General features: G+C 38.9%; 1 protein-coding gene across 1 annotated transcript in view; it reads left to right on the top strand.

Annotated features, from left to right (window-relative positions):
* NPAS3 (neuronal PAS domain protein 3) overlaps window positions 1-17,173 on the top strand; it is a 26,051-nt gene extending 8,878 nt beyond the window's left edge. The window contains exons 3-5 of the mRNA XM_010296318.1: window positions 9,759-9,906; window positions 13,042-13,157; window positions 15,864-17,173. Of these exons, the coding sequence (XP_010294620.1) occupies window positions 9,759-9,906; window positions 13,042-13,157; window positions 15,864-17,173 (1,574 nt within the window). The remainder of the gene's footprint in view (window positions 1-9,758; window positions 9,907-13,041; window positions 13,158-15,863) is intronic.
* The last annotated feature ends 1,958 nt before the right edge of the window (window positions 17,174-19,131 follow it).

The raw sequence follows: 19,131 nt of genomic DNA, 5'->3' as shown, positions 1-19,131 counted from the left end.
GCTGAACCTAACTGCAGAATTTTGCCTTCTGTAGCTTAGCAATATGCAGTTATTTTGCAAGATGCCTCAGATAGTTTGCATCAATAACCCTTTAACTTAATTCCTGATGTTATTTCATCTTCAAATTAAATCTAAAGCAATACTGATTAGTACGTTCCCATTTCAGTTTATAGGCTCTCTATTGTAAGTCTTCTGTAGCTCATAGTCAGTTGAAAATTACACTTAAACTTTTCTCCTGTGTTTGCATTAAAAATGCGTATAGTACCAGCTGTGTAAGTACAGCTACTGCATTAAGAGGCTATAGAAGGAAGGCTGAGCTCTGACTTCTGCTGGGAACCTCTGGTTTCCCAGTTACTCCCTTAATCATCTTCTTTCTTTTTTTAAAGTCTCTTTGTGCTCAAGATTTCCAACCTCAAAGATGAATTTAAACTTTGATATTATTCTTGTGATAAATTGCAGAAGCACATGACAAATTGCAAAACCATGGGAATAAAAGGTTTTACTGTGCACCTCCAGCAGCTTCACCTTCACTCTGCCCACTAAACTGTTTCTGTGGTGACTTTTGCTACATAATGTATATGTAAGCCATTTTAAAAATGAAGGGGAAAAGTACTTCAGCCACATATCTTTTTACCTTCATTGCTGAGGTTTACTCCATGATTACTGAGACCAAAAGTGTTCATCACCTGGTAGCCAAAGTCAGAAACAGTGTTTCTCCATTGAAAATCCAAGGACAGATTACGGATTTTTGTTTGTAGTTTACCAGGCTGTGAAATACTCCATCCTAAAATATCACTATGTCATTGTATGAAAAAACTGTTGCAGATCTTTCCAGAGTTTTAGAAATACATTAGTGCTACTGGGTGGTTTTTTTCTTCTTTTTGTTTTTCAAAGGTCTGGACAGTTGACCTTGCATCTCCAAGGGAGACAGTTTTCAAAGCTGTCAGGGTATGAAAATAGTATCAGTAAAATGTGTAGCATATATCAGATATGTGACGGTGTGGCAATAGGTCTTATTAGCACTTACTTGAAAGAACCTGCATAAATCACTTGTGGCTTTGCCATCCATGTGTGATGTGGCCAGTGTTGGATCAGTGTTGGTTTTCATGATAACTTATAAAGTGAGTGAGCGGGCTAGTGTCCGGGACTTTGGCTTTTGGGAATGCCCCGCCAAACATCTGAAGCCTTTGTACCTGATGTCCACAGATTGCTAGGTATTGCTTCTGAGATCATAAGATGCTTATTTACTGAGAAGTTCTTTTCTTTTTATTTTACAAGGGATTTTTTGATGTTGTTGTTAGTGCTAAGCTATCCTTTTAAGTTTTCTTGAGAAAGGTGCAAAGTTTTGTTTTGTTTCTTTTTCTTTCTGTCATGGTTTAGCCCCAGCCAGCAGCGAAGCACCACGCAGCCGCTCAGTTGTACCCCCTCCCCAGGTGGGATGGGGGAATCAGAAAAAAAAAACTTGTGAGTTGAGATAAAAACAGTTTAATAGGACAACAAAGAAAGAGGAAATAGTAATAACAATATTACTGATAAAGGAATACACAAAAACAAGTGATGCACAATGCAACAATTGCTCACCACTCAGTGATTGACAGCCCATCCCCAAGCAGCAATTCCCGCCCCTGGCCAACTCCAGTTTCTATACTGAGCATGACGGTTACACGGTATGGAATATCCCTTTGGCCAGTCTGGGTCAGCTGTCCTGGCTGTGCCCCCTCCCAGCTTCTTGTGCCCCTCCCCGCTGGCAGAGCGTGGGGAGCTGAAAAGTTCTTGGCTTAGCATAAGCACTACAGCTACTTAGCAACGACTAAAACATCAGTGTGTTATCAACATTATTCTCATACTAAATCAAAAACAGAGCACTATACAGCCGTTAGGAAGAAAATTGACTCTATCCCAGCTAAAACCAGGACACTTTCTTTTTAAAAGTCATCTGGTATAAAGGGACAACATGCTTTAAAAGTGTCTAATGTAGTTTACTGCCAAATGTGAGATGATGATGAATCTTTGTGGTGGTTAGAAGGGTATTTGAACATTCAGTCGTGCCATGCCACCATGCCACTGTGCTGTGGATCCCTTTCCTCTAGAGATTAGTCTGAGAAAACCTCTCATTTCCCTCAGTCCAAATACCCAAACAGGGACTCTTATGCTGGAAATGAAAGGATGTTTAAAGGGCAGTATCCTATCCCTTGAAACTGTTCATCTTTAACCTATGAAATTCAAAAAGAAATTTATTACTGCTGCCAATCTGCTTCTATATTTTGATCTACTTCTATATTTTGCTTCTATGAAACTTGTATCTCCTTTCCTATTTGTAAGAGATACAGCTGTGTATAATCCGCTCATAAATTTGGCATGGCAAGGGTTATATTCTAAAGTCATTAATCTTACATAGGTTGTCATATGATGGACATTAATATTAGTGGAGAAATGGAGGACAGATTTAAGTTTCTTGAGCAAGCAGGGCCAAAGTTCTCCTCTGATGTTGCATTTTAGTAGCTGAGGGCAAAATTTGGATCTGGGATTTCATTTTCCCCTCCAGTTTGAACAGAGAGAGTTCATTAATGATAATGGAAGTTCCGTCTGAAGTTGGTGTTCAAAGCAGACTTGGGTTTCTGAAAGACCATTTCAATATTAGCAGAAGGAAATCACTTTATGGCAGGATTGAAGTTTTAAAAGTCATGGGGAGACAGACAAATCATGAGGGAAAAATAAAGTTAAGAAAGAGAGAGGAAAACCTAGAGAATCCTAGGTAGACAAATCTAGTGTTCATTTTTCAATCCAGTTTATTATTAAGTAAGTAAACTTTCTTAGTTTATACATAATTTCTATCTATAGAAGCAACAGAAAATTTTTATGATACACATGCTGTAAGCTTCAATGGAAGAGTGCACCTAGTGATACATTGAAGTATATATTATAACTGAGTCATTACATTTGATCAATATCCACATAATGTTTTAAAATAAACATCCTACCAGGCATTACATGTTCTTGTTAATAGTTACTATTAAGCATGATTATAAAATTGTAATTTTAAATGATGGACCATGGGCAAATGGTATGTTATAACCACCACGAAAGGGAGAGGAGAAGAATAGTGTCTCTCATTCAAATAGGAGATGATGATTTGTGCTTAGTGCTGGGAAATGCTTTTTTTTCCCCTGCTTTTGCTGGGTGTGAACTGAAGTCATGTAAACTGATGACATATGGTTGATTTTAAACAAAACATCTTCCTTGTCCTTATCTGAGATAATTTGGAATCAAATAAAGGCAGAATCTCTAGCAGCAGCTAGGAATTTTCAGAGGGCTGGAGTACCACTGTCCTGGGATTAGGACAGGCTACAAAATCCATGAATGTTTTTCCAAACTGTTTTCACTATTGAGAGTTACCTTTCTTCCCTGGCTGGGCATGTAACATGCAGGACTTTTCTCACTTTATTTTGTAAGTGATGACCTTGAGTTATAAACTTTGATCCTAATGTGAACCCACATTTCTGTAACAGTTTGACTCAAGACTACTTTTAACATTTGCTTTTCTGTAAAGTGAGGCAGAAAAAATATTGCTTAGTTTTTAAAGATTCTAAAACTTTCCAGTTTTTCTAAAAGGTTGATTAAGGTTTGTTTTTTTTTTTTTTCCTGTAAGGTTGTTGATCCTTACTTTTGCCTACTTTGTCAGGTATTTAAATGTGCAACATCCCCACGCTGCAAGATTAAACAAAGTTCCATGTTGCAGAAGTAAGCAACAAATCAATTGCCACACTTGGCATTTTCAGGGTGACTGTATATGCGTAAAAGAAATATCCCAGGTGAATGAACAGGTTGGGTTGGGAGTTTAGGTGCCAGTGACGTACCAATTTTCTTTCATGAATATGAACTACTACTTCCTATTTGACTTTGGAAAAGATGACTTTATGTTTAGAGGCCCACAATTATTGCTAATATTCATATCATGATAGAAGCCAAGGTCTCAGTCAGTATTATTGACACAATACAGTGTATTCTACCCAAACCTAAAAAAGATGTTCTCTGTCCAGCACTCAGGGCTTTCTCCTCCTATATGGTGTGAGTAAAATGCAGCTTTCCAAAGCCTCACAGAACAGATATTTTTCTAAACAGTTATCATCTTCCTATTTTTCTTAAGAGAACTCTGTTGAGATACTGTAAGTCACAGAGGGCTGGTAAGCAGCTGTCTGCAATGAGGAGAGGTAGAATAACGTGACCCATGGAGACTTTTGTGATGGGAAGGTGGCATTCTTCCCCAAGAAATCTGCTGTGGAGGCCGCACTTTTGGCCTGGTGGGTAGAGAACACATTTGCACGCTGTCCTGGCTTACATCCCCTCCTCGTCACCCCACTCCATGTAGTAAATCCAAAATTGAAGTGTTTGCCGAGAATTATACAGATGGCACACATTTGCTCACAGAATGTCTACATGTCTCCTACCATCTAGCTCGTAATTCTGTTTAAGTAACGAACATCATTTGACATTGCTAAATATTGCTTAGTGCTTTTTGTTCATTGCTAAAATCCAGTTTGTGGATACCTACTATTTAAAACATCTAACTCACTAATTGCAAAATCTATAGAAAAGTCCTTACAACATCAAAGGCTCACTTGATCCTCGGAGCTGTTATAAATGAAAAACTGTCTCTGTTACAAGCAAATAAGGCACTTAATGCACTCTTTCTGGCTGTGATGCTATTTTTCCTGTGGGTTTTGAAAATGACCTTCCTGTAAGCATCAAGGACTGTAACTTTTCAGATAAAGAAACTTGTTCTTGTTTTAAGTCTATGCCAGGTTCATTCCCCCATAGCCCACAGTTTTCAAAAGCAGAAGAAAAAGTAATCCAGAATTAAAAAAATAAAAACCCCTCTGTTTCCAGAACGAAGTTACCCTGTCAGCTTGCCTTGGGCCTTAGGTGGAGAAGTGGAGATTAAAGAGTCAGTATTCCTTTTCATGTTTCGTCTGCCAGTTTTGTGAATGTAGAAAGAGTACTTGTGGCTTCAGCTAAGTATCCGACTATGGTATTAAGTATGGCATTTTCAACCTCATGCAGTAAATTAAAATTATTCTTGTAAGTTTATCACAAGAAGAATTCAGTATCAATACCATCCAGTCATTGATAAAGGTATTTCAAGGAGAAGGGTGAATAGCACAGCAGATGTAACCTCAATATTTTCACCAATTATAAAGAGTCTCTTTGTGAAGCTGTGTGAATATGTAAGATGATCTCATCATTTCCTATTTACTCAATACTTACCTGAATACGCAATATAGTGTAGCTTTTAAATGCATATGCACATGAGTAAAATGTCCTTTTGTAGGAGACTTTGCTAAAAGGCTGCTTTTGATACACAATTTCTTCATCTCCTCTTCAAACTGAATTAAGCTACTTCCTTCTTTTAAAACACAACTCACTATTTAGAAGCTTTGGCTTTGACTTCTCAGAACAGCCTTACAGGAAGAAACTATGTTCTTTTTCTTTTTGTAACCATATTTCTGAAGACAAACTTGTACTGATTTATTTTGATTTTCTAACAGGAATAGGTTCCTGCAAAGAACACTGACTGTTTCTTCTTCTCCCCCCTCCTTCACTCCACTGCTACAAGAATATTGCTGTGCGCAAAGCTACCAAGGAAAACTGAAATCCCTCTGTTGGGAACTGTGTACATAGCAATATATTCATACTTTGAGAAATAAGCGAGATTTTTTTTTAGTTCTTAGCATGCCATGCTGTGCATTTCTTGCATGCTAACCACTGAATTCAAATTGAGTAACTAGGTAATGTTTCGGCAAATTTTAGTCAAGTTTAGCATCCACCATTTTAGGGAATATATTTGTGCAGCTAACATAAAGGTCACCAGTTTTAAAACATTAACCCTCAGTTATTCTCTTTGATTAAAAAGTTTATAGATATGTGTGTGTATATATATTATATTTGTCATCCTGTTCCTAGTATTTAAGACCTGTTTCGTTATCTTGCTCACAGTTAGACTCATTGTAAAGATGGTTCCTGCTGGCTGTTAAGCTGAAATCCACTCTTAGACAGATTTCTCTGTATTTCCACACAATATGGCTTAGTAACAAGGCCTTTTTTTTTCCTCTTCCTTTTAAACATGTAACTTCCATTAATATTTTTGAGAGTTATACATTGGTTAGCGGAAGAAACTAAGCCTGCAAGAGAAGCCACGTCCCCTGCTTTTCTTACAAATGGACTGATACACCCAGTCCTGCATAATCGTGTGTAACTTCAGGGACATGAGCCATCCCACATGTGACATGTGGTCACAAGTCTCACCTTCCCCCATACTGCATCATCTGCCAGACTGGGTACTCCATGTGTAATAAAAATAGAAATTTAAAACTCTTTGCGTTTCTCAGTGTACAAAAATATAGAGCTGAAACTTGATTCTCAGTAAGAGATTTGCCTTAAGTACAGTCTGAATAAGCTCAGAATGTGGTCCAACATGGCATTACTTTTTCGGAAGTTTATGCTAAGCTGAAATGTGTGGTCTGTTGCTAGTAACAAAACATAACTTCACAAGCAGAGCTTAGGGTGGACTAATTTTTTACATTCATTTCTTCTTCAAATCAGTAACTTTATTAATGGACTCCCTGTACCTGCAAACTGAAGATCCTCAAACTGAAACTGGGCTTTCCTCAGTAAAACTAGGTTATCAGTAAACGAAACAGATTTCCCTTCCTGATGTGTCCTTCTAGTTGCTTGTTTTCTCAAAATTCTCATCTAATGTCTAAGTTTCAGCTTGATGATGCAAACAGTTAAAAAATACCATAAATTAGAAAACATTTCAATTTTTTTTCATTCTTTCTCTTTCATCACGTTGAGAAATTTCTTCCCAAGCTATAGTATGAGCTTTCAGAACTGGCTTGGGGGTGCCTAGTGCACTCTGAAAGGGTGTAAGAACCAGATTTAGCATCACGGCACAGCTAGTCTGCCAGAGAATCTCTTTACAGAGAGAATTTTTATATTGAATCGTGGGACTTCCTTCAGAGCGTGGTCCACAAATCTCTCATATGAAATGTGCTTCAGACAGATACAAGAAGGAAGATCCTGTGTATGTGGTAATATATCTGAGCTGGCCAAACAGAGAGTAGGAATTTGCAGGTAGATGAACTTCATGGAAAGCTCATTTTCAAGGCAGTATTTCAAATATTCTTTGGATGTATAGTAATTTGAGAGTCTGAACTCCCTGACTCTAGATGGTTTGTATGCAACTCTGATGCACTGAATTCTCTTTCTTGAAAAAGCAAGCACCTTTTCCTTCAGAAATAACTTACAAGGTTTTTATTCTCCCCCTTTTTTCTATAGTTCTGAAATGAATTCTCTGTTCAGCTCATGACATAGACTTTTCCAGTGGTGCAACAACCAGTATAAAAGGTACTGAAGGAGGAAGGACTTGTCCAGGATGAAATGGTCTGAAAGAGCTGGAGGATCTGGGTCCTCATAGCTATCACTATGCAGAATTGCAATGTGCTCACTGGCTAGTGACTCATCTGGTACCTTGACTTTCAAATGTGCATGTGGGCAGTTGTGAGGATTCGTCCCTTGGTATTTGTATAGCATGGTGAACTCCTCAGATCAACCTGTTATGAAGAAGATGACAGTATAATTAGTAGATACAAGTGCAGATAGATCTTAGCAGTTTCTGCACGAACCTGTGAGTGAGTGTTCAGTTTTCCAGAAAGGAGCCCATATCACTCCAGACTTCCAGGCATATCAGTTTTACTGTCATCTGTAAGCAGAGTATTTTGAGTGTCCCATTTTACTGAAATGGAAAAGTCTACCATAATCAAAAACTTAGAGCAGTACTTTTCTTCCCTTATTCTTCATAGCTGATGAAGTTGGACTAATTTATGTGAGATTGTTTTCTAAAGTGGCATACAACATTGTTTTGACAGAAATGCTGGGTAGTGAGTTGTTCATATTTTATCTTTATTCTGCTGAGTAATAATGTTTTGAAGCCAATGAATTATCATAGCAGAATATTTAGAGCTTAGAATACAAAAGTAAAAATTTAGGGAAACTTCTGGATTTCTGGTAGAAACAAACCTAGTTACCCAGAGGTTGCTGAAAAACAACAGGACCCAGATCGCAAATATTAGTTCATATTACAGCTGAACCTAACTTGCACTTTGCATTCACTTTACATTGCACTTTTTTGTATGCATTTTTTAATTCTGTAGTTGAAAAAATGGAGAGGGGATTGGGTGATCCCTCCAAGGTAAGAAAGCGTCTGTGTTTGTATGGCTGCCTTTGTAAATATCTTTTTCTGTGGATATCTGTTGTACACGGATTTAGATATAGATACATTCATATGTATAATTAGGGGTATAGACATTTGGTTAACTTGAAAGCTCCAAAGTGTCATTTGTCACATTTATGGTAGGAAGTTTAACTGCCTTAAATACTTATTCTTTTCCAAAGTGACTTTTTTCTTTTCCTCTACAAAAAAAATCAAAATGTACTTCATGAAACTATTGTATATGAAGCACTTATTAGCCGTAATTAAATGGACAATATGAATTTACTACATCTTTAGGACTCTGGCTTGTTCTGGTTTAGAGCAAGATGATTAATGCAAATACATATTACTTGAGATAACCATTTAGCAGCTAATTTAGCCAAATTTATTACAGCAGTTAGAGGTTTTTCATTTTAGCAGACGGAGACAAGGACATGACAAAAGCAGAAGGTGTGTATGAATGCACACTGCCCTCTAGTGCACAAAGCTTTATGGGATTAGTGAGAAATGCAGAGGAGAGTAAGCGCTCCAGTAACAATAGTACCCAGGTTTTGTGTAGTTCAGGTTTTCTTCAAAACCATGCTGCTCCCTTCCACTGAAAGATTTGAATTCAATCCCCTTCTCCTGACACTGAAGCATCAGATACAAACCAAATCCGTTTCAAATTGGAAATATTTTGGCTGAAGTATTACTTTAAACATCTGTATTTTTAAGCCTTTTTGTGGTGAGCATTTAATAACGCTGTTTCACATGACTGATTGCTTGACTTGTTTCTCTGTTTCCTAGCACATTTCAAACATCGAAGAGAGCTGTCACTCTTTGGCTCTAACCAAACCATTCTGTGCCTCCCTTAGGCCTCTTTCTCAGTCTATTGGTGGATTTACTTTGCTCTGGTAGAAAGTAAATTCTCCCAAGGTTTCCCCCCACTGACCAGTGGAGATTTGGTTCATCTAAGAACTGTAAATTCTGTTTGACAAGATCAAAGAAACAGATGTATAAGTTCAGTGGTTGATATCGCCTGCAATAAGGAGAAATGATCAAAGCAGCAGGGGTAGAGTATCTTCCCAAGCCTTTCAAATATCCAGAATCTCAAGGAGGTCTACCTAGGAGCTATGAATAAATCACATATAAATTTGCCTCTTTTTTTTCCCTTTTCTTTTTGTACAGTTTGACACTGAGTCATTGAAAATGTCCACACAGCAATAAGTATTCTATGAACCAAAGAGATTTGTGGTTCTTTTTACTTTTCTTCTTCCACTAGAGTTTCCAAAAACAGATTAAAATTGTACTTTAAAAACTTGTAAAACATACAGCTAGTTATACTGAACTTCAGGTCCTGTTTGTCATTTTGCTGGCATGCTGCATTAAACCTAAAGGGAGCCACATATCTTCTGCTCATACTTGCGGCATGTTGTACAATGAAGATCATTTTACCACAGTTCTAACATGCACTGTATCTTGCTTCTGTCTTGTTTGTATTTTTTCCCAGTGCTGAATAAGGGTCAATGTGTAACAAAGTATTACCGCTGGATGCAGAAGAACGGAGGTTATATCTGGATACAGTCTAGTGCAACCATAGCTGTCAATGCCAAGAACGCAAGTGAGAAGAATATCATTTGGGTCAATTACCTTCTTAGGTAGGTCTTTCAGTCACTTCTTTTACTTGAACTGCTGTCTCTGTTGGTGAGAGTTTTAGGGAACAAACAATTGTCTGCTGGAGAAAGTTAAGGAGAAGAACTTTCATTTGGTCCACCTCAAAAACAGTGCTGTTTGGTTATATTTATTGAGACATCTGTCATGTCTCAGTACACTGGAGTATTTTTGAATTATTATGCTGCCTTAGTCTTCAAATAAACCCTCCACCATTTTATTGCATGCCTCCACTGCCCTGAAATCTACTCAACCTGAGCTCAAAGATAAAAATGATCCACACCAACTGTCAGTAGTTGTGTTACAAAATCTGGTGTGAAGTGTTAGGCACTGGTATATTTGGTTATTGAAAATGCATAGAAGCAAACTTCTGGAATGCCGCAAAATGGTCTCTCTGAAAGGTGTTTGCCAGTTCACTCAAGAGAGAGGAATTTTCTCAGGAGAAAAGCCTTGAACTTGTTGCTCCTGTAACCATCAGACAGTATTCACACTGAAAAATGCAAAATAGGATTTAAAAATAAAAGTAGTAATTAAAACTATTTTAAACTATTAGAACTATTTTAAACAGAAATAGTAGTAAAATTCTGAATTAAAGTCTCTTCTCTGAGAAATTCCTTTTTCCAAGTGTTTTTAAAGGACTGGTTTCTGAGCTCAAGGGAAGACCAATAGTCACTGAGAGACAGTGAATTATAAACCTGACCTTTCTCATCAGAAAATACCTTTCAATGCATTCTGTTTTGTGAAACCGTTCAATAAGATTGGGGGATTTTCTGTTTCATTCCAGAGCAGAACAAACAAACAAATAAAATTTGAAACCTTGAGATTGTCATGAAATGTAATTGTCATTTTCTGGCCTGTTCGCCTTTTAAGTTGCTTGTCATGGTTTGTTACATTCCCTTTGATGCCATGAAAGTTCAAAGGGATGTCTAGGGGTTAGATTGTGACTTATTATGCCAAGTCCAGCAAGCCTTGAAGAGACTGTGCCTGCCTAAACTTGCATATTGAAATACTCTTGATTCCACTTTTGGGGAAGAGGAGGAAGAAACCCCTAGAAAGAGAGCACTGAGGCATACTGTGGGAAACCTTCCACTGCAGTGGAGTGTTAACTGGGGCTTGCATGTTTCTGTCCTCCTATGATTGAGCACGGGCATTTCCAAATACATTCTTATCCTGCTAATCTTTTGTCTCTTTTTACAAGAGTGAGGCAGAATGGAGCATTTAAAGAGGTCAGCTTAAGCCTGCCAGTTCTGAACTGGAAGTACAGCTTCACTGCCCTAGTCCTAACAGGGCTTCAAAAATGCCCAGAAATGTGCCCATATTCCATCTGGAAAAGTGGTCCATAAGAATTATGAACAGTTGCTTCTGTCCCCTTTGCTGCTTTCCACACAACAGATGAGCCTAGTCCACAAATGTCCCACAAGATTATTTTCTCTACCAACAGAATATACCTAACAAAAAAAGAAAAGCAGTGTGGTCTTCCCCAACTCTCCTCCCAGAACTTGGTTTTTCTGCTGCATTCCCTTCACCAGTCTATTAGAGAAAGATTAACTTCTCCACTGAATTTGTATTTTTAATTTAGATTTCTCCTAGTACTGGAATCCACGAAAGATCCAAATGTCCAAATAATATTTTAATGACAGATCAAGGCATAATTAGGTCTACTCTTAGCAGGAGTACTGGTCTGTATACATTTCCATGCATTAGAAAGTATGATTCAGTTGTCTGTAAAAGGATAGACTAATTATAGTGACAGGGAGGATTAATGCTGTTCTTGTTCTAGCAACTTGTTATTCACAGTGTGAAAGCCCTCAAACATCTTTTGCTTGGAGAGGGCAAATTTGGGGACTGCCCTGGGATGCAACAGAATAAAGTCACTTTGTCAGGACAAAACCATAAAGATGATAATCGTAAGAATGGCATTTCAATGTGAACTGTGTGAACTCTGAATTTTCACAGTACACTGTAATAAGCTGAATATGGGCACACTGTCATTGTGCTAGTGTGTCAGTCGCCCCCAGTGCTGCCTCATATTGTTCTACGCAGGACTGCAGATTTTCTGCTCTACCACTGGGCTGGAATTTGAACTGCATAGAAATGCTCACCTATTCAAAAATTATTAAAGACTTTGCTTATTTTCAACATTCCTATGCCACTTATGTCTAGCTGTGTCTGTTCCCCTGCCTTTGCATGGATTTGGGAAAGAAACACATTTTAAAAGGTACAAACCAAGAAGCAGCATAGGGTCGGGGCGGGGGGGGGGGTCAGTTTCTCTGGTAGTGTAGCTTTTTTGCATTGCAGTCATGTTCCTTGCTAACAAGTCACAGGTGAGCACCACATGAGCAGATGAAGATATGATTATAATGGGTGTGTTGACAGTTCTTTATCCCTAACATATGCATCTTAACATGCACATGTGCATCTGTCATATAGTTAGAGTGGTTGCTTTTGGTTTCTTGGTGATGTGGATGCATGTGTGCAGTATTTTAAAAATATATAACCTTTTTTATCTGTTTTTTTAACAAATTCTTTTGAGCAGTGGTCATTTTCTCTAGCCCTAACTGAGCACCTTCTTACTAACTTTATGTATGGTCTGCTTGATTAAAGTGTGGAGAACAGGGATGTTGAGAAAAACAGGTATTGAAAGGGCTCTGGCAAGGTTGATAGAGAACATTGTTACAGAGATAACTCTAATAGACATTGCCAGTGGGAGAGAAACAGATTGGAAAAGTTAAAACACCCTCTCTGTCCTTCCAGGCACAGTAATGGGATCGAAATCAAGATATTTTGCTGTTGGATGATTACACAGTGTAGCTTTACTGTTAGATATCACACAAGGCATGGTGTCCCACTTCAGTAAGAATGCTTTGATAGCTCTAAAACTTCACTAGAATCAAACAAGTTTTAATACCTGGTCAATTTAAGTATTTGACTGCAGTATTAAAATCAACCTTCATAAAGTCCCTGCTGTGAAGCTCTGAGGAGCCAAAAATGTATGTTTCTGTGTTTCCTCGGCTATTCTTCCTATTTATGTTCTTTGTTCTTGAACTTCGATATGAAAAGAGGGAAAACCCACGAAACTGCCAATCATCCAATTGTGTTTATATTTGCTGTCTCCTCTTCAGTAACCCAGAGTACAAGGACACTCCAATGGATATTGCACAACTTCCTCATCTGCCAGAGAAAACCTCGGAATCCTCGGAGACCTCTGACTCTGAATCAGACTCAAAGGACAACTCAGGTAACACACATGGTGTGCCTTTACACTCACAGAGAGCCACATAGTTGGCTTTCCAGTTGCTTTTACTTCTCAAGGATTGTTCCATTATAACAAAACAAAAACATTCTGTAAAATTAAATTGAAAAACACTAGCAAAACCTTTTCATGACCTCAGTGTTTCCACAGTACCCCCACTTCCTCAGTATTTCTCTTCACTCTGTGCATGCATCCCTGCCTACACTGCACTGAACTAAATATTTGATTTTCCAGATAAGCTTCATGAAGAAGTATTACACCTTGTGCAGAGGACCTGGGATTGTAACTGTTGAATATAATTCTAGTTCTTAGCTTTCCAGAGTAGGCATACATTCTGAAGATAAGTCTGTACTGTCAATCTTTATGACCCTTTTTCCTGTATAAATACATTTTTGAAGAGTCTCACTAGGGGGCAGTGAAGATTGCAAAATTTGAGGGTTTTCTTGGGTTAAGAGAATTGTATTTTATTAGAAAGTAAAGGTTCAAGCACTCGTTTCTAAGCTCTTTAAGTCTGGGACTTCATTTGGTTTGTAAAAGCTAAATGTACTTGTCAAACTCAATGTGTAAATTAGTCCTACAGATGGTCCAATGCACAGATGGTTCACGCATTCCCCATTAGTTTTAAAAGTTGTTACCTAGGCACAGGTACAGATCATCTGGCTTTGAAAGGAGCATGGTTTCCTGTGGCCCAAGAACTGTGGATGTTACTCTGCTGTAGTATGCGATATAGATATATATGATTTTTCTCTCATGTCTATGAAAACAGCCCCCAAAAAATGGAGAAAGTGGATCACAGTGACATAAATCAAGCAAAAGCAAGAAGAGGATCAGATCTTAATGTTATATTATATGATAGGCTGTTCTCTTCAATCTTTTGACTTTATTTGTTCGCCTTTGACAGCTTGGTTTGATGGTTTAAGTCAACATGAGGCACACGTACAGGCTTGTTGCCCACCATGGTTGGGAATGTCTTCACCCAATGCTGTCTTTATAGTCAAATAACACACATGTGGAGAACAGTTTGCATTTCCCATGTGCACTGTAAGTTTTTCCAGCTGAGAAGTGCATGTGCATTCATGACTCCTAAGGCTGATGCAGAGCAAGAGAGCATTCTTCAAAGGCGCACAGATATGTACATCTCAGAAGGAGATGTCTGGGAGTCTTGGAAGACAGCAGACTTCTTACAGAAGAATTAAATAGAAATGCCAAAGGACCTGAAAGTGGAACAGCACCTTGGATGAAACCAACAAATTCAGTTTAAGATCTGATAAAATCCCAGGCAAATTTTGTGCAGCTTTAGAATACCTCACCCTAAGTCCACTCTTAACCAGGTGGAAAACCATGTCCTTAAAAGAAAGCATCTTCAAAACAAGAAAAAAAATTGTAGGAGAAATGAAGGTGGAACAAAAAGCTGGATGAGATTTAGGGGTTTGTGGCTGTTACTTTGCTTCTGTGGTTTTTATTTTTCAAAAGGGAGGGTCTCTCTGCTCCCAGTGACTCAAGCAAAAGTCCCGCTAAGTGACTTGTGAAGTGCATTGCCCTGAATCCTCAGGCAGCTTTCCTGTCGAGCCCACCTTCTCCAGCACTTCTGGGAAACTATTTGGTATTGACACGGCTCCAGGAGTAACCAATCTTTAGAGGAAAACTGGCCCTTTCCCTCTCCCCTTAAAGCAAGTATATTGAAAAGGGTAGTACTTGGCTCTGATGAGTGAAAAAACATCTTTTATTTTGCAACAAAAGATTTCTGGCTGGTCTGTAAAAGACGGGGTCTCCTGAAACCTTTCATGACCCTTTCAAACATAGTATGATAATGGAGAGTATTCATTCTCAAAGCTGCTTTGGCTGGCTGAGACCAGTGGGCTAGTGTTTATCTCCTCCATATTAGAATTAGGTAAAAATCTAAAACAAAACGAAATCAATTTAGGCAAGAAGAGTGACAGCTTCTCAGTGCTGTAGCTGGGCTATTTTCAGTGGCCCTGACATGATTTTGATCAATCGAGAGTTTGATTCACTGTCTGAACTTTTTTTTTTTTGTTGTTATTTATTGCCCTTCAGGGGAATTTGAGAAGACAGTCCAGAAACGTAACAAAATTGTTATAACTGGTTTATTCATTCAGATTTATACATGCATGACCTGCTTCTCCTCTCACACGGGAGGAAATCAGCAGTAATTCCACTGAAGTCAGAGACACTATGCCCCTTTGAAAGTGGCAATGGTGAGAGGAAAATAAGATGAGACAATGAGAATCTTCATTAGTAAATAGTGCTACACCTGGATGCCTGCCCACTGCAGGAGAACACGGATGTGAAAGAACAATCACCAGAACGTGATGGTCACAATGGGATTGTTTGTTTACCGACTCTTTGGATGACACAGCCACAATGCCATTGTGCTCACAGTTGTCAAAATGATTCCTGTCCAGCAAGCATATGAAAAGGTCTCCCTCAATCAAGGTGCAGGCCATATAGCATAGGCTTTTAGTGCATTAACAGTGCTGAGAAAAAGAGATTCATGGTGATCAAAACTCTCCCAACACAATGTTGCAAAAAATTGTGGCTCTACAGAAGAGAATGCCTTTTGCCAAAAAAGTTTATAGCAATCAAATCTCGTTGGTAGGTAGAAATGTGGACTTGGGTTATAATATTATGTTCCTGTTGCTAATGGTTTGTTTCACTTTCCTTTTGCTCCAGAGGACAATGAGAACTCAAAGTCAGATGAGAAAGGAAACCAGTCAGAAAACAGTGAAGACCCTGAATCCGACAGGAAAAAGTCAGGAAATCAGTCGGATAACGAAATGAACTGTAATGATGATGGGAACAGCTCCAGCAACCAGGACAGCAGGGACAGTGATGACAGCTTTGAAAACTCTGACTTCGAGAATCAAAAGGCCCCTGAGGACAGTTTTGGCACTCTTGGCTCTATGCAGATCAAGGTGGAGCGCTATGTTGAGAGTGAGTCAGACTTGCGGTTGCAGAACTGTGAATCACTGACCTCGGACAGTGCCAAGGACTCAGACAGTGCAGGGGAAGTCAATGCCCAGTCTTCCAGCAAACATCAAAAGAGGAAGAAGAGGAGAAAAAAGCAAAAGGGAGGCAGCATGACCCGGAGAAGGCTGTCAAGCACCTCAAGTCCAAATGGACTTGATTCAGCTTTGGTGGACCAGCCCCAGCTGCTCTCGTCGCCAAACAGTGCCTCAGTGCTCAAAATTAAAACAGAAATCTCAGAACCTATCAATTTTGATAACGATAGCAGTATTTGGAATTACCCACCCAACAGGGAAATCTCAAGGAATGAATCACCCTACAGTATGACCAAGCCCCCCAGCTCCGAGCACTTCCCTTCCCCCCAAGCCAGCAGTAGTTTACATGTCTCCATTCCAGACTCCGTTCTCACCCCACCAGGGACTGAAAATACTGCCAGCCGTAAAACTCAGTTCAGCACCTCATCCAGCTCGGCCTTGGCTCCTGTGTCCTCTGACCCTTTGTCACCCCCACTTTCAGCATCTCCACGGGACAAACATCCAGGAGGTCCCACAACTTCCAACTCTTTGTTGTACACTGGGGACCTGGAAGCCCTTCAGAGGTTACAAGCAGGCAATGTGGTGCTTCCTTTGGTTCACAGGGTAACAGGAACCCTTGCTGCGACCAGCACTGCTGCTCAGAGGGTCTACACCACTGGCACTATTCGGTATGCTCCAGCTGAAGTTACTTTAGCCATGCAGGGCAACCTCCTCCCCAACACCCATGCTGTTAACTTTGTTGATGTTAACAGCCCCAGCTTTGGGCTGGATCCTAAAACACCGATGGAAATGCTCTACCACCACGTTCACCGACTCAATATGTCGGGACCATTTGGAAGTGCTGTGAGCGGGGCCAGTCTGACCCAAATGCCTGCAGGGAATGTGTTCACAACTGCCGAAGGACTTTTTTCCACTCTTCCATTTCCTGTGTACAGCAATGGCATTCACACTACACAGACTCTGGAACGGAAAGAGGATTGAAATATGACCACATACTGTGTTCAGTGTTATACTCTGAGGCATAGACTATGTTTTAATTTAGACCTTTAATTCTAGCACTTTGAATTTGAGCAGGTCAGCTTATTCTCTCAATATGATGGTCCCCATTTCATTCCCTTTCTCTTTAACTTGACTTATTCTTTAATGTAAAGATATTTTTTTATTTTTGCCTTCAGAGAGTCGAAGTACCAGTTGCCTGCCATTTTGTCTTCTTCTAAGATGTGTGTTTTTTCCTTTGCATCTTTATTAAGATGCCTTTAATATGTGTATGCCTCTGCCATAGAATACTCAGTGTTGTGGTAAAGAGATTTTAAAGTGACAACCATTGGTTTTACTTCAAAATGATCTTGATATGATCAAGATTAAAAGAGACAAGCATAAACAATGTGCCCTGTTTGACTAAGTCAAATGAAAAGGGGTTTTTGTTCCTAATTCCTTTAAAAATAGGGGATAGTATTTTAGAATTTTATGCAGAGTTTAATTCTCTTTTTATGGTTAAGATTTTCTTACTTGCACATAAAATAATTTGGGTTCTTAAAAAGTTAATTTCTGGCCTGTGACTAGAATGTTAAAAAGTTGGACTAAATGTTAATTACTGAAACTTTAACTTAATTTCTAAAACCATGGTGCTATCATTTATTAATCTGTAATGTCTTCATACAATATGCAGCTTGTGGGCTGGGTTTTTTGGAAAGAATGTGTTCCGTACTGGTTTATAGTAGGGTGCTGCAGTCTCCTTGGTTAGTTAAGACAAAAAGCCCTCATTAACATTTGCTGCAGGACTTAAAATTTTTTACCTCCAAACTAACAAGCATAGCCTCACATCAAATTTAAATGGGTCAGGAAGCCTTTTTCAAAAAGTGCTTAAAAACAAAAAACTCAATTTAATTGACGCGAGGAGCAGTTTCTTAGGTGCATATTGTTTTGCTTTATTTTTTTCTCAGTGTAACTGAGGCTAATTTTGCAACGTCAAATAACACTTCGGAGTAAAAAAAAAAAAAAACAAACCAGAAGAACTATTTAACATGTTTTGGTTTTCATTTAATATTATAGAGGGAAGGTTGTACATTTCTTTTTGTTCTCTGATTTGGGTATTTTTTGTTGTTTTTTCCTTATTTCTAGTGTTGAAACCAATATGTTTTAAAACTAAAGAATGGGTTAATAAGCTTGAAATAGATAACTACAACTGAAAACTGCACATTAAGTAAAAGAAAAGAAATCTCCTATTTTGTCTTTGTTGCCAGAAATCACAGTGTAGTGTCAAACACTCCAAATGACTGTCAAATATAAATTCTTCTTCCACTCCATCTTTGGCAGCTGTTTGTTAAGGCATCTAATAACAGATGTGAGAACTGTAATGTGTACAATGTGTAAGTGTCCTTGGCTGTCAGTCCCATTGCAGTTTCAATGTGTGTTACTATATGCAGTATATACTAAGCTAATGTAGTTGTTTTGTCCTTTGTCTTCTCTGTGCTTTATCTCTAGTCCGGAGTGGTAAAGTCCCATTCCTGCAGTCCTAGTGAACCAGTGATTCTTGGGGGTTAGTGGTTTTTGTGTGGTGGCCTTCCTCTGTAATGTCACCTTATGCTGCTTCCACTGTCTGTATACCTTTTAATTTCTGCTGTTGCTTTGCTGTTGTGTATTCTCCGACCTCTCTCCCTCCCTTCCTCTCTCCCCCCTCTCCACACTTTTCCCCTCTCTCTTTCTCTCGCTCTCTCGTTCTCTCTTCTTCACTCTCAGAGATAAAAGACTCTTAACTAGCTCAAGGTTAATGGAGCCATTTTTCCCACAGAGGAATTCTGGGTATGACTTACTCTTCCAGTGTACCCCACAATGCACTCCAGAGTAATGCTCAGATGTATTAAGCAAATTGACGCCATATAGCCTCAGTTGTTAACATTCCCAGAGTCCCTTGTGCTCGAACTGTAAGCAGAGGGTGC

Source organism: Phaethon lepturus, unplaced genomic scaffold, assembly GCF_000687285.1.
Source record: "Phaethon lepturus isolate BGI_N335 unplaced genomic scaffold, ASM68728v1 scaffold18501, whole genome shotgun sequence".
NCBI lineage: Eukaryota > Metazoa > Chordata > Aves > Phaethontiformes > Phaethontidae > Phaethon > Phaethon lepturus.
The sequence above is the reverse complement of the archived record's forward strand: the minus strand, read 5'-3'. Positions and strand labels throughout refer to the sequence as shown.